At 41.8% G+C, this 16,315-nt stretch overlaps 2 protein-coding genes across 2 annotated transcripts in view; one reads left to right on the forward strand and one right to left on the reverse strand.

Annotated features, from left to right (window-relative positions):
• Nucleotides 1–10,099, forward strand: CUZD1 (CUB and zona pellucida like domains 1; the record flags this gene model as incomplete). Its single annotated transcript, XM_079135983.1, has 9 exons — nucleotides 1–82; nucleotides 1,141–1,291; nucleotides 2,787–3,001; nucleotides 4,352–4,502; nucleotides 4,849–5,066; nucleotides 5,517–5,689; nucleotides 6,834–7,225; nucleotides 7,959–8,227; nucleotides 9,405–10,099. The coding sequence occupies 9 exons, from the start codon at nucleotides 1–3 to the stop codon at nucleotides 9,566–9,568; spliced, it is 1,815 nt and encodes a 604-aa protein (XP_078992109.1). The 3' UTR covers nucleotides 9,569–10,099.
• A 4,114-nt stretch (nucleotides 10,100–14,213) lies between these two features.
• LOC306660322 (scavenger receptor cysteine-rich domain-containing protein DMBT1-like) overlaps nucleotides 14,214–16,315 on the reverse strand; it is a gene marked incomplete at its 5' end in the record, with an annotated part of 61,732 nt that continues 59,630 nt past the window's right edge. Inside the window, one exon of the mRNA XM_079138428.1 lies at nucleotides 14,214–14,549. Within this exon, the coding sequence (XP_078994554.1) occupies nucleotides 14,258–14,549 (292 nt within the window). The 3' untranslated portion in view covers nucleotides 14,214–14,257. The remainder of the gene's footprint in view (nucleotides 14,550–16,315) is intronic.

Here is a 16,315-nt window from a genome sequence, read left to right on the forward strand (position 1 = left end):
ATGGAGGTCCCCGGAAGGCTCATCCTCTTGGCCCTTCTAATTGCCTCGTGTTTGGCAGAGTTGAATTCAACTGAGGCTGAAGGTAAGAAAATTGAACCAGATTTCTCAGCCAGAGCAGGGAAGAACTTCTTTTACCAGCCTTCTTACCAAATGTTGAGTTTCCATATCTGCCATTGACCCCAATGCAGGGAAAGAGCTGGTCTAATACTCTAGATGGTATTCAGATTTAGTACTAATTTTACTCAGGCTCATATGACAATATACACGGGAAGATACAAAGCACATAGATACAAAAAGTATCTGGGAAAGTTCACTACTAAAAGAGTTTATCTTTAGAAAAGAATCCTAAAAGTGCATGATGATGTGTATGTACAAGCGTGTGTGCATTCATAATTTAAAAACAATATAAATTTCCAAAATTAATTTTGTTATGGTGAATTCAACAAAGAACACTGTTTGGCAAATTTCAAAAAGCCCATAAGAAAAAAGAGTCATAAGAAAGGATTTGTAATAAGAGGGAAAACAACTATTTTAAATTTGTACAGTATGATATTATACTACACATGCATTCAAGCCCTTTAAAAATTTGGAAGGAGAAAAGTAAAGAGTCTTCCTTGCTAGAAGTATTCCCAGTAAGGATTTAAAGATGAGTGGTTCTGGTGGATGGGATTGTGGGATTAGACTTTTCTTTCTTGATTGTCTTTGCTTTCTGATTTTTGCTAATGAACATACTATTAATAGTTATTGGTAGGTAATATAAAATAATGACTATCATTGTGAGGACATTTCAACTCATCAGTCAGAGATGAAAAATAGAAAACAAGTTGCTATATAAATGGAGGTTTTTGATCTTCAGAAAAATGTCTATTCTGGTCTTTAGTCTTTTTATTGGATTCTTTATCTTTTAATTTTTGAATTGTAAGAATCCTTTACACATTCTGGATGTAAAGATTCCTTTTAAAACCGCCTTTCTTCAAATATTAATATATTTTCTTTTATGGACCATTTGTAGGGAAATGACAATTCCTCCCTAGTGTACCAAGGAGGAAAAAATCAGTTGCTTATGGCTTAGTCTGGAGTGAGCAAAGCCCTTTACAGCTAGCTGCTTGTTTGTATGAATAGTAATCGTGTCTCTACCAGGCAGATCAAGCTGCACTGCCAGTCTGGGAGGAGCCAACCTGGCAGACACCCACAAAGCCCTGATCCTGAAACTGAATGCTGACGAGAACTGCACCTGGACAATAGACAGACCCGAAAACAAGAGCATCAGAATCATCTTCTCCCATGTCCAGTAAGTAGAGTCTTCAGTTTCCTATCAAGGGTGACTTGACCCCTGGCTCATGGAGTATGGAGAAGGCTCTCTGTGGAAAGAATTCAGCCATCACTGGAGGTGACAGTAATCCCCAGGATCATGTGATGATGATGATGGCTGGTTGTCACTGGTAATGATAATGATGATGGCTGATAGTTACCTATGGTGACAACATGCTGGCACTGGCTTACAGAGGTCCTTAAAAGTCAATACTAGGATTACAAACACAGGGAGGTTAAGAACGTGCTGAGGCCACACAAATAGTGAATATCATGACCAGGGCTGGTCCCCTGCTAATTCCAGATTCTAGGCCTTAAAGCACTAAACTTGTGATTCCAAACTTTGATGTACACAAGAAGTACCTGAGGGACTTTGAGGCACATTTGCTGACCCCTCCCACAGGACCTCTCCTATGGGGTATGTGGGGCCTGAGAATTTGCATAGGAACCAAATTCCCAAGTGATGCTGATGTTGCTGGTCCAGGCCTGTGACCCTGTACCACTGAAGTCAGAATTGACTGACCCTGAAGGAAAGGGAAAAGAAGAAACTATCTAACTTCCTGAAATGATAAAATTATTAAGAAACATCAATGTTATTCTTGATTTGTAAAGAGAGAGGAGGATAACATAAGCATGAGAAGGAAGGGAAGGGGGAAATAAACATTTAGCATTTGTTGGTCACCTCCTATGTGCTAAACCTGCGGAAGGGGCTTCATGTCCATAATAGACTAAACCTCCTGCAAGAGTAAAAAGTATGTTGTGATATGTTTATTTTACAGAGGAGAAAACTGAGGTCAAGAAAGCTTAAATCACTTGTCCATAGTTACACCACCCATAAGTGACTAAAGGGCAAGGGGAACTCAGGTTTCTCCACACTTGGTGTGTTTGGTCTAAACCATCTTGGACACATGCCCTTTGTGGGCATTTGAGGAGACCCTATCAGAATGGATGGAAACTGAAATCTGGCTGCTGTGTCCAATGCAGAGCATGGGACTCTGGACGAAGGAGGAAGTGGTGATATGAGGGGAGGAAGGGGCAGTTGGGAGATGCTAAGGCTCCCTTTACCTTGAGAGCTGGCTGTGGAAGAAGATGTGATTCTCAACGACTTTATATATCAAGTGTTCATGGGGATCAGTTCTAATTAAGAAGGTTTTACACCAAAAGAGTCACTTGGGCCTGGGAGACAGGAGTGATGGAGATGGGAGAGAGAGCAAAGTCCCAGCTTCCAGGCTCATATCTACAGTTAGTTGATATAATGTGTAGGTAAATCAGTTCACCTTCTGAGCCCATCCAGGCTGATGGTGTGTGGTTTGATTTTGAAGATTGTGGGGATGGTGATTGGTCTTGCAGAGGTTTAAATGAAAGCAGATGTGCCCCTGCTTTATAAATCATCATGCCAATCTGAGCAATTGACTGCTCTGTGAAACCCCCTTTGAAGTGACTCTTCGCCAGCCACAAGTATGTTCTGTCCATAGGCTGGATCCAGATGGAAGGTGTGAAAGTGAAAACATTCAAGTCTTCGATGGAACCTCTACCAATGGGCCTCTGCTAGGGAAAATCTGTAGTGAAAACGACTATGTTCCTGTCTTTGAATCATCATCCAATACCCTGACATTTCAAATACTCACAGACTCCACAAGAATCCAAAGAAATGTCTTCATCTTCTACTACTTCTTTTCTTATGGCACCTGTAAGTTGACATTTATGCATCCTTTCTCCACCCCTCCCACAAACAGGTTTTACCTGTGTCCACCTGAGTTGTAATGCTGAGCCTGGGTCTGTTCCCTGGAGATCGCTCTACTTGGGAGAGCAGCAGTCCTCTCTCAAGTGTGTGGGGCATTAAGTGGAGAGCTTATTAAACCATAGCCTTGGGCTCCACCTCTGAGATTCTTGATCCTTGGTTCTAGGGGAGCCCATGAACTCTTCCTTCTAACCAGCTCCCATGTGAGGCAGAGGGCTGTGGCTGACCACATGTTCCAGCCTGAGCAGCACTGTGTTAAAGCCCGAAGCAGAGACTCCATGATCAGCCTGTTTAAACATGACCCTGAGACCGTCTGCCAGTCCGTCTGATTTGTTAGATATGGGTTGGGGCTGTCGAACCTTCAATGTTTATCAAGTCCCCCAGGTAACTGCCAACAAAGACTGGGAAGCAGGTGTTGAGAAAAGCTGGTCTAAGTTTTAGACAGTCAGATGTTAGGTGGTTCTATGGGCAGAGCACCTTAATTCCATTTTTACCCAGAGTAGAATGCCGTGCACTTGAGCAAGTGGGATCATGGGGGAAGGCACCACCCTGGTTTTCTTTGCAAAGCCCAGAACTGAACTCAACACTCTTCTGCTTAAATCACTGATTTCCCAGTGTCATCAAATCTCTGGAGTGGAGCAGTCAGGCTTTTTCCCCAGCTGGGCCCAGGTCACCTTTTCAAACCTGACATCTGGTCCCACCCTGATTCGGACAATCTAAGCCATTTTACATCTCCCCCAAAGCAGTCGTCAGTGTCGCTTCTCTGTGTCTTGTTCATCCCTGTTCTTGCCCACGTACTTAGTAGGTACGTAGGGAGGAGGCATGAAGGCTGTGTCTGAGCTGAGCTCCATAAAACAGGAATAGGGAAGGGACAGAGAAGGCTGCTGCTGAGCCACCAGCTCTGAGCAGAGCTGGGAAGACAGGACAGGCTGGAACAGCTAGTCATGTGCTAGTGGCCAGTGAGATTGGACAGCTGGACTGGAGCAAAGTGAGGCAGAACCTCCCATCCTGGCCCCGGGTGTGTGAGTTTATTTTCTGTGGCTCAGGCCAGGTAACGGAGGGTCTTTCCAGGTGGGACAAATAGATAATTTTAGTATGAGTCATTTGGCAACACTATAAAGATTCCCTCCCTCCACTGTACCCTGGGGCAGAGAGTCCAGTGGTAAAGAATAATGAAAACCTCAATATGCATCCCATGGGAAAGACAGAAATGGAAGGACCCTCAGGCAGGTGTGCTGAACTTCACACCCAGCACAGAAATTTGATTTGCGTTCTTGATAACCTTCCTATTCCTTTCAGCTATTCCTGGCTGTGGTGGTTACCTGAGTGCTCTGGAAGGATCCTTTACCAGCCCCAATTACCCAAAGCCACACCCTGAGCTGGCTTATTGTGTGTGGCACATACAAGTAGACCAAGGTTACAAGATAAAACTAAACTTCAAGGAGATTTTGTGAGTACTTCTGTCACCTCCCCCTGGAGCAAACACAGTGAACCCACCTGGTTACAGGGGAACCTGGGGAAGGGAAATAATCACATGCACCCCCCACGCCATGTGGGCACTTTTCAAAGAATTGACATAGAAAGGAAAAGACTTAGCAATACTCTTGTGCTGAACTAAGTGAACTATTTTTCTGGGGATTCTGAGGGTCCCATCAGGGACTGACATGATCCCAGGCTTGTCATCATAAACCTATGGTGCCACTAGAAGGAAAAATCTGTCATCACTTGAGAATGGGATGAAAGAAAATAGAACTGAGTTGTTGGAACTGCTTTCTCACGGGAGGCCTTGTTCTTAGCCTGGAAGTCGATGCGCACTGCAGGTTTGATTTTATCGCCGTCTACGATGGCTCCTCCACCAACTCTGGCCTAATTGGGAAAGTCTGCGGCCGCGGGGCACCCACTTTCGAGTCTTCCTCAGACTCCCTGACGGTTGTGCTATCTACGGATTACGCCAACTCCTACCGAGGCTTTTCTGCTTCCTATGCTTCAATTTATACAGAAAGTGTCAACACGAGTAAGTCATGTTTTATGTTTCTTGGGTATTTTGCATACATAGAGACTTCTTCTAAATTCTGTGGCTACTCCCACGTGGGGCTGTCATACCTACTGGGGAAGAGGCATCACCTGAGACAGTTCTGTGCATTACTTAATCCAAGGGGAAGTGTATGACTTTATTAACCCGAGACAGGCTTCCTTAGAAACACAGGCTGGTTCCCCCAATGCCTTCTTCAAAGACAACTAAAAATATTAGATTTATGGATTCTAGCTCCAAACTAGGTGAGAGTGAACATTGTAAAAATTGTATGTTTAACGGCCCCAGTATCTCCGGCTTCTAAGTATCCTTTAGGTCAACATGGGATTGGGCTTCTTACAGATTCACCTGCACTCGAAAGTCTTAAGACATAGAATTCCTAATTGGCCTAAATGTGGTCATCCTCTTTCCCCCTACTTTTCTTCCTCCCAGCATCTTTAACTTGTGCCTCCGACAAGATGAGAGTTATCATAAACAAATCCTACCTGGCGTCATTTGGCTATAATGAGAATAATTTGCAACTAAATGACCCAACTTGCAGACCAAAAGTATCAAACGTCGTGGAATTTGCGATCCCTCTGGATGAATGTGGTACAGTCAAAAGGGTAAAGTGAGACTCAGATGCCTGGGTTCTGTCAAATACCAAAGGCCGCTGCTGGTGGTGTGTGTGGTGCTCACTAGCCTTTGTCACCGCACTACCGTGACGAGCGCGTGTGGACACACGAGGCACACACCCATTCACACATGGATGCCAGGTGGCTGCCTCCTTCTTCAGGGGGACTGCAGGGTGGCTATCTCTCCCAGAAGGTAAAGAACTGAAGACTCACTAGGGAGAGTTTGAATGTCTGTGTGCTTTGGATATCAGTCTACTGGGAACATCTGGGCATAAAATGCTTACAGCTTATATTTAATAAAAATTGGGTTGGATTTTCAAGGTCCTTTTCTTTCCCTTATAGAGATAGAAGGTAGATACATCCTTAAAAAAAGAAATTTACTATACATCTGTGATTTGTTTCACATGTTTAAGATCTCAAACATTTTCAACCAGGAAGCCTTTTAAGTACATACTAAGAACTTTTCTCTCAGGATGTTATATAAATATATATATATAAACACACACATTTATATGTATAATATATATATATATACATACATTTATATATGTTATATAGACACATGCGTGCATGCACATGTGTATATATGTGTGTGTATATATACACATATATTTATATTGTGTGTGTATATATACATATATTTATTTTTCTTCATATATATATATTTTTCTTTTTTACCAAAACTGAACACACAGCCTTTATCAACCGAAGAAGGCAACCTAGGGACCTCCCTATTCAAAGCTTCTGTCTGTGTACATTTGGAAAACTGCCCAGGTAACCACACTAACTTAGTGCTCTTTATGCATTAAGGACATTATGTTGTAGGGGTTGAAGTCTCACAGGGCTGCAAATTTGCATTCAAAATAGATTTTAATGTAGCTGAGAACAGCTCTGTCCAATTCCATCTTTAAGCCTTTCTCATATAAGCTATGGCCCTCATTCCACACTGTCATTCATTTCCCAGGACATTTCTTCAATAAAATTTACATTTAAGGGCTATAGTATGCGACATGAAAGCTGTTATCTCATGATTGAAGAACATTATGTTTCTACCTGCCATAGTGTCATTCACATCTGTGCTGTAAATTATTACTGGACTTAAAATATAAAATTTGAATTCCATCTTGTTCTGCAGGTAGAAGACCATTCAATTACTTACACCAATATAATCACTTTCACTGCCTCTCCGACTTCGGCAGTGATCACCCGCCAGAAACAACTCCAGATTGTGGTGAAGTGTGAAATGGAACATAATTCCACTGTGGAGATTATGTACATAACAGAAGACGACATCATTCAAAATCAAATTGCCCTGGGCAAATACAACACAAGCATGGCTCTTTTTGAGTCCAATTTATTTGAAAACCCCATTCTTGAGTCACCGTATTATGTGGATCTGAACCAAACCCTTTTTGTTCAAGTCAGTCTGCATACCTCAGACCCAAACTTAGTGGTGTTTCTGGATACCTGTAGAGCATCTCCCACATCTGACTTTGCTTCCCCAACCTATGACTTAATCAGGAGTGGGTAAGTATTAATGTAATTGATGTAGATATTCCTTCCCAGGAGTAATAATGGTTTCAATGAAGTGATATTTTTGTATGTGGATACATATGAATTTTTGCTAGTGTTACTACCATGGAATTTTATTAAATTTATCTTAATCAATTTATAAAAACATAGAATTGTGTACAGATCTCACATAATTTAATTAAAACATTTATGTAGGCACCAGTATTTTAGATGTATTTACAAAATATTTGCAGGTGGAAAACAAATTCATTTTTTATTAGGAAGGCTGCGTTTATGTTTTTGCTTGTTTGAACATTTCGGTTCTTTTCCTCAAGAACCTGGAAGATAGTGGGTGCTGCCTTTAGAACATAATGTCATCAGGAAAATATAGGTAGCATTCTTACGAGAAAAAGTATAAAGTTCTTTGAAAAGAAAGGTTTTCCCTAAAAACGAATGGATTTTAACTACATCAGCCACATGTCTGCGTTAATAACAAGCCTGTTAGGAAAGGGGTTTGAGTCCCGATACATGGGGATTGATTTTCTGGTTAATTCACATGGACAGGAATTGTAGTCAGAGGAACCTTCCTATCTTACCCAGGAATCAGATCTGTGGTCTGAGCCACAGATGTCGTCTGTTATAGAGTGATTTCTGGATCACTCTATGAAAGCTTTGTATCATCTCTTGTTAGCATGGAGAAGACTGAGCTGCTGTGCTCCCCCTGAAGTGTTCATGAATTCTGTTCCAGATGTAGTCGAGATGAGACCTGCGAGGTGTATCCCTTATCTGGACACCACGGAAGATTCCAGTTTAATGCCTTTAAATTCTTGAGAAGTCTGAGCTCTGTGTATCTGCAGTGTAAGGTTTTGATATGTGATAGCGGTGACCCTCAGTCTCGCTGTAGTCAAGGCTGCGTCTCTAGAAGGAAGCGAGATATTTCTTCATACAAGTGGAAGGCTGACTCCATCTTGGGACCAATTCGTCTGAAAAGGGACCGCAGTGCCAGTGGAAATTCAGGTAAGAACAAAGCTAGTTCATGATCTAAGAACAGCTCGTGGCTCATCGAATGCTTCTCGAATCTAGTTATTCTTAAAATACACAAGTTAGAGATTTATTATGGAAATTTGAGCAAATAAGTGATGAGTTTTAAGCACACAGGATAGATACTTCCATCAGTTGATAATATGTATACCACATACAGTATAAGCTTATGATACTGATGATTCACCATCTTTTAGATACCTTTTGATTATATGCGTAATATCCTCATTTCTCAAAATAAGTTTCCTAACTCCTTACTGTAGATGCCACAGCAGATAACAGAATCAGAAGCAATGCATGTTAACTCCTAAATGAGTAAAACAAAATCAACCAGCTTCCCACATAATAGCCTATTGAAAAAAATAGTTATTTTTTAAAAAACAGAATCTGGTATATTAATATAGGACAAGCCAGCTTCCTTTGAAAGGACTGAGACTAAGATCTGCCAGGTTGTGTGGGAAAGAGATAATGGTAAATACTTGAGGATGGTCCAAAATTAAATGACTTCAGAGAATTCACAAAAAATTAAAAAAAAAAACTCTGTCAGAATTCATCTTAGGTGAAAGAGATGCTGGCAACAAATCCTGTGACTCATATTTATTTGTTATTATCAGTACAAATGATAATGCAGTGATTCTGGTTTGCAGTAAAATATTCGGTGGCAAAAACAAAAGCGTATAAGCAAGTTAAATTTAGTAATTTTCTATAAACACATTAACTAAAAAACTTGCATGGTGTACCTACAGCACTAGTTTGAAATTAATTGAAAGTTTGTGAATGGAAGCCATTATAGAAATACCCTACATATTAGAAAAGTATGCTGTTTGCTGTTGAAGGCATAAAAAAATAGTATCCTGTCAATCAAATAGATCTTGACATCCATGGGAAAGAGTGACTATTAATAAACAAACCTGCATTTTTGTTGGACTATTTATGCTTGAATTCCACATGGTTTTCTTGTTATATCAAGGAATCAAACTATGTCAATCATTTGAAAGAATGTATTTGAACAGAAACATAATTAATTAAAATATTTGATAATGGTCCCTCTAGATTGTGTTGGAATTATGCATTACACATTAATTCATGCTTAAGATACAATAGATTAATAATAATGCTAATAGTTTTTAAACAAATTTGTTTCCAACTACAGAACTTCTGCATCGAACACATGCAGATGAAACTCAGAGCCAGCCTTTTGATGGTCTGCATCTGTTTTCATTTGGGGTCCTTGCTCTGAATGCAGTGATCGTGGCCACAATTGCAGTGAAGCGTTTTGTAAATCAACGGACGAACTACAAATACCAGAGGTTATAGCACTATTGACTAACTGGCTCAGCCCCAAGTGAAACACTTTTCTCCTGGAAGCTGAAAGGAATGGTAACTTGTGGCTACATAGGTTATGATTAAATCAGGAGGGCCCCTTAACAGTGATGCACAGGCCTTCATGTCCCTGTGCCAGGGCATCTCATTGCAGGATGGCTGAAATCACCGAATATCATGTCTGTAAGCTCTAATCTTAGGAATGAGAGGCATTCTATGAATGAAAAACATCTCTTCTCATAAAGCATTTTAAACATGTACTGAATGAAAAGAAAAAGGTTACATTTACTCAAGAAAAAGAATCTTCAAAGTTAGTGGCTTTTATTTCTTAGATGCTAAATAAAAAATGCAAATATAAAATGCACACAATGAGTGGCCAATATGTTACTATCCTGCAGGGGCTCAGACCCTGGGAAAAAGGTTTGGGATTCCAGCCGATGAAAGAAGATGGGAGGTGCAGTTGGGATTGTAGACTTGTAGACGTTTTTTATTCAAAGGCAGAAGCAACCGCCAAGTCTTTTCCATAGACCCGCCCCCCATTTTTTAAAAAGCAGGCAAAAAAAAAAAAAAAAAAGAAGAAGACATAGTGCCAACAGGTGACATAAATGAGCACATTCTCACAAGCGGACATTTATGACCTTGAGCACATCTGCTGAAGCAGGGTTTTATGACCTTGACTCTATACTAAAAACACAGTGGGCTAGAAGTCTCAGCGAGGGAGCCTAACTATAGCCACCTTGGGCCGGCCCCACAGCTACCTTTTGAAACATTGAAAGTTATAATTTCTGAAACTGAAGTTAAGAGAGCACTGCAGTGTCCCCGGGTCCCCTGCTTTAGTGCATTCTGAGCATTTCTCCCCTTACTTCACTCAGAAAGAGGCTTTGGAGAGAAGAAACTGACTATAAAATGAGAGACTGCCTACAGTGTCTGGTTTAATGCTATAAAAACAACATTTCCCATGTACCTTCAAACATCAAAGTAAAAGGTTTATCACCCTAACAAGGAGTAGCCAGTTCTGATTTTCACTTTCTCTAATCTACTGTGAAATATTACTAAAGACACCATTGTGTTAGATAAGAAATACAACTCTAGCTGGTTGCCACACATGACACACAGAGTTTTGGCTTTGGATGTAAATCCAGGCAGGTAGCCACATTCCTGAATGCCCACAGCCCTTCTCTTTACTTCGCACCCATGGGATGCTGGAAGGAATACACAGTGGATGCGAGGGACTCTGCTCTCACGGAGTTTGTCCTTAGGTGCCTGATGACTTTCCAGCTCCAAATCAAAACAGATTTTCTTGTTAATATCTTCATGTAGTTCTTCCAAGCAGCCATGAAGTGACTCTCTTGTGTTCATCCATATAACCTAAATCCATCTACTGCACATTTATAAATATTTAGGTATTTAATTAGAAAGGGAAAATCATATTAAGGACTTGAAACAGCACACTTGTCTGGTGGCTGCTGCCCTTCAGCCATCTCTCCATCAGGAACTGACCAGACATTCTCTGCTGACCAACACAGCAGGTATGCAGAGGCATCCCAGGAACAAATGTGTAATTCTAAGAAAAGTGTCACAAGTACTGCAACTCACTAGAGTATAAGAGCATGTCATCATGAATCCAAAAAGTCCACAAGCTGTACTCATGCATCTTCAGTATGTACACCACTGTTTAGGATTGTTTTTCTTTGGTAAGAACTAGAGGGAGATGATACAAGGCCCTGGATGTGAAGCTGGTGACCTGAGTTCTGGTTCTTTCCACTTAGCTGGTCAGGGATGCTATTCAGGTCACCTTCAGCCTTGGTCACCACAACTTAAAACAGGGGTTGGTAGCAACTGCCCCTCCCCACTCTGGGGTGCAGTGAGGATTGAAGGAGAGAATGTGCTAGCACTCAGGGGCCTCCGCTCACTCATCACCAGCAGAGTCCTCAGTGCCCTCCCCAGAATCCTCCTTGGAATCTGCTTCCTTGGACCACGCTAGGACTGTTGTAGGTGAGGGTCCTAGGAAACAGGCCCTGACCTGGGGGCTTCCTGGGATGTGTACTCAGCACCAGCAGGGAGCTGACGGGCATGACGCAATTGCAGTGAAAGGGCCCAGGCAATCCCGCGTGCTCCTGGAGCTGGCCTGGCCCCTCAGAGACCCCATCGAGGCAAGTTGCTCAGACCTTTGCCTGCCTCCACTGGCCAGTCTGGATGAGGGCTGCTTCAGTCAGGGCTGTGAGCTCAGACCTGACAGCTGTCTTGAGCTGAGGGAAATTCCCAGGGAAATCAACCACCAACACTCCCAGCAGCCTGGAGAAGGAGTAGCTGGCTGAGGGGCATCTAGGTGTCACCTCTGAGTAGCTACTACACCTACTTCCTCAAAGAGCAGGATTTTCAGAATATCTATACTGTATCCAAGAGACTTGCTTAAAGTGTTTCAAAAAGGCTGAAAACAAAGGGATGGGCAGTGGAATACCAGGCACAGGAAAATAGCAGGGCCAGGAAGTAGAATCCAGTCCACCTATGTGGCCTCTGCTGCCCAAGGGGGTGGAGTCACTTGTCACTGCTGGGCAGTGCCACTAGCCTGCTCTGACCAGTGCAGAATGAAAGGTGCTCCTTGTCCTTTCCAGGAAGTGGTAGAAATGAAGGTTCAGTCTCCCCACCTGGTCTGCACCTGATGTGGGAGAGCAGGTGAAGGCCTCCCTGTTGTCCAGAATGGATGAGCAACCCAGTGTCCGCCCTGTCCTCTCTGACATGCTCCTGGTGAGCAGGGAGGGAGGGCATAGAGCTGGTGGAGGGTGGGACCCAAGGATCCTCACTCAACCTTGCAGGTGGAGGTGGACCCCAGTGTTCCCCTGGTGTTTGGCTGAAGGACGGTTTTGTCTAACAGTTGGCCATCCTGCTAGTGGCCCCTTTGCTAGTTCTTTGGATACAGAAAGCAGCCTTCCCTTGAGTTTCTCTTGGTCTGCACCCTTGGTGCTCCCCACTGAGGCCTCTCCCTGTTTTGTGCATTTTGATCCATGGGGAAGGGATGTTGCACCGTGGCCTTGGTTTTCAAGCCTCATTATTCCTAAGAACCACTTTCAGTGTTTTAGATCAGGTCGCTTGCTGGATTCTGCCCCTTAAGCCACACCAAGAGGAATTCATATTCAAGTTTGTTTGGACTTTTATTTAGTTATTTATTAAAATGTTATTTCTTTCATTGTCAATGCTTTTCACACTAGGGCTTTGTTAAAAGTCACAAAATGCTGGATATTCCTAGCTATTAGCTTTTACTTCCTCAACACACTACGGACAGGCAGTCGATGGGCAGGTGAACTATGGAAAGAAGACACTCTAGCCGGCCATAATTACCTGGGAAAACCTCTTGATTCCTTAGAAGTACTTGAATGAAACAGATGCCCGAAGCTGAAATCACTGCTTTATGTGACTGAAGATGAAGCTACTCAGGGACAAATAATGAATTTGATTTAAAGATGTCCTTTTCAGATTGGCCACTAGTTACATTTCATTGATTTCTATGTGCATGAAGGGAACATCATCAAAATGTACAAGAGCATTATATTTTTACCAAGGCAGTTATCGATGGAGGACACTTTGTAATGAAACTGAGATGTTTCCCTTAGAGGCAACACCCCTTTGGGTCACTTATCAAACTTTCATTTCTCAGGATCTCAGGATTATTGTCCACGACCCACCGGGAACTGCCCTCCTCCCTGTGGGACTGGCTGTGCTAGTCTGATTTCATGCATGCTGTTTCATGCATGCTGCAAAAACTGGAATAATTTCTTGGAGGTGGGGGACTCATATTTTAAATATTACACCTGAATATTTCTTAACAAGTGAAAGAAATAAATGATCCATTGGACTGTGTTCAGGTCTGTGTTTTTAAAGACAACTTCGAGGGTAGTAAGTCTAGCACAGTTCTCTTCCAGTGAAGAGAAATAGATTAAAGTGGGTGCTGTCTCCTTTAACAGGGAATTCTGGGATATGCTGATTCTCCTTGTTTGCTTTTAAATTTCTTGTGTGCTTTTCAAGTTTTCCAGATGCTTTTGCAACCTGGTTCCCAGGGCAGATGCTGTAGTTTTTGGTTTATACATTGGCCTCTCTTTGCAAGCAGCAACCTAAACCCCACAAAGCAGGGCTCCAACTAGTTCCCTTTGAAACAAGACAATTAAAGCTTATTTGGTGAATCAGTGGCATGTGAGATTCAACTGTCCTATATTAGAGTTTAGAGAAAAATGAGCAGTGGCTTACTGATAGGTGCTTGGCTTCTTTTTCATAAGACTCTTGGTAAGATTTGAAAATACATTCTCATACCACAAGTGGGACAGAAGCAGAGATCCACCTATGGGCATCCAAGTAATAAGGAACCAAATTAAAAACATAATCTAGACCTTGGCCCTGGGGTAGAAGGATACAACCCTGCTTTTTATAACAATGTGTATGCTTTAAGACAACAATTCTTGATAGTAAAGAATTTGAAAACCAGCATTTTGAGCCTACAAAATGAAGTTTTGCCTTAGAAGTTTAGTAATCAGAGAAGATTTATTTAGTGACACACCTCAGAGAAGAAATCCTTTCTGTTTCTGTCACCTCTCTTTATGTAGATAATTTCTGATTGTCAAAAATTGCTTCAGTGAAAGAAATGGACCTTGCTTCCTACTTTTTGACTGATTTACACGTGTGTGACAGACCTCACACCAGGGTCTTGCTCTGAGCAGCTGCTCTGTGGATCGCCAGCGGCCCCACCACTGAAGAACGCTCAGTCTGCTTTTCCTCAGCCTCAGCGGGGTCAGTTCCTCTCCTGCTCCGCCCTGCACAGCTCTGGGAGCAGCCGGAGGAGGAGTCCCCATCTCTGCACACCACAATCTCACACTGCAGATAGATCACGTCGTAGTTGTCAAGAAAGCTGAAGGCGTTGAATTTGAACTGGGCCACGTTTTTCTGCAGGGAGTGGAGGTTGACATAGCTTTTGTCTTTGATGCACCTGGTGGGAAGGAAAACCCCAAGCCCAAGAGATTAATTTAAAGCGTGAAATTGCTCTAAACCACAGACCTCTGAAATCCAGATGGAGTCTTTCCACTACTCACTCCAAAGAAACGACTACAGTGTGTTTTAACACACCCTTCAATGGAAAAGAACTATTCCTAGCCATAAATGGAGGGGAACAGTAAAATAAACACAATGAAAACAAGAAACAAGGTAATTATATTCCAACTAGAATGCTTGCCTTCAGAAAGACGAGTCTATTTTGTCCAAAAGGACGATTGTAAGTGGTTGCATTCTTTGATGTTTTTATAAAAAAAAAAAAAATCAAGTTTTTTTTTTTGTAAATCTTAGGGCAACCACTGAAAAAGTGAAGGAAAGAGGTATAGACAATATATTAAAAGGAGCTAAATTGAAATCACAGAAAATGCTCAATTAAAACCAGTGAAGGCACCAAAAGGGAGGGTGAGGGGAGAAACAACAAACATAATACATAGATGTTTGATTTTAATCTAACTACATCAGCACGTGAATGGTCCAGATATGCCGATTTAAAAACAGAGTAGATAAAAAGATTTTTAAAAAGCCCCACAAGATTGAGGTACACATTGTCTCCAAGAAACCCACTTTAAATATAAAAACACAGATAAAAGTACAGGGCTGGAGAACGATACCTCATGTGAACACTAATCTGAAGAAAGCTGGGGCAGCTATGTCAATTTTCAGTAGAACAAGCTTCAGAGCCAGGATAATTATCAGGGACAAAGACGGGCATTACCTGACCTGAAAGGAGTTTATCCTCCAAGAAGATAATCTTTAACCAAGATAACCAAGATAAGGATTAATCCTTAATCCAATATTACAAACCTCAATGTATATCCTCCAACAATGGAAAATAAAAAAAACATAAAAACTGATAGAACTGGAACTGGTGAACTCACCATTACAACTGGACACTTTGCTATCCTGCTATTAATAGAAGGCAGGTCCAGCAGGCATGAAATCAGAAAGGACATAGATGACCTAAAGAACTTTGTTAATGCACTAAACCTAATTGACATTTACAGACCACTCCATCCAACAACGGCAAATGCACATTCTTCTCAAGCCCACATGGAAAGACTACATTCTGGGCCACAAGAAACTCCATAACAAATTTAAAAGGATAGACACACAAAATACGTTCTCAGTTAACAACGAAACTAAACTAGAAATCAATGACAGTTACATTGCTGGAAAATCCCCAAATACATGGAAAGTAAATGACACACTTTTAAGCAATCCAGGTGTCAACGGAATCTCAAGAAACATTTTAAAATATTTTGAGCTAAGTGAAAATGAATACCCGACATCAAGATTTGTGAGCTATAGCTAAGGTGGTGCTTTAGAGGGAAATTCATAGCATTAAAAATACAATCACTAGAAAAGAAGAAAGATCCAAAATCAATCATCTAATTTTCAAAAACTAGAGAAAGAAGAGCAAATTAAACATAAAGATGAAAAAAGTGTTGGTTGTTAACTTTTGGCACAAAACTGAACCTCTTGCCTTAACACATTCATAGGGAGGCTTGAAGGGGAGGGATCTTCACTCTGGGACTCAGTGCAGGCCAGTGCCCCTGCTGTGCACCTCTCAGGCCAGCGTTCACACCACTGTCTCTGGTGCTCCTCCCTTGGCCTTTGGAAACAGGTACCAACCACAGTGCTTCTTATGGGCTTTGGACCACTGTGGCTTTTACTATGCTAAAGGTGCCATTAAGTGATGAGATT

Source organism: Sciurus vulgaris (assembly GCF_902686455.1).
Source record: "Sciurus vulgaris genome assembly, chromosome: 4".
Taxonomy (NCBI): Eukaryota; Metazoa; Chordata; class Mammalia; order Rodentia; family Sciuridae; genus Sciurus; species Sciurus vulgaris.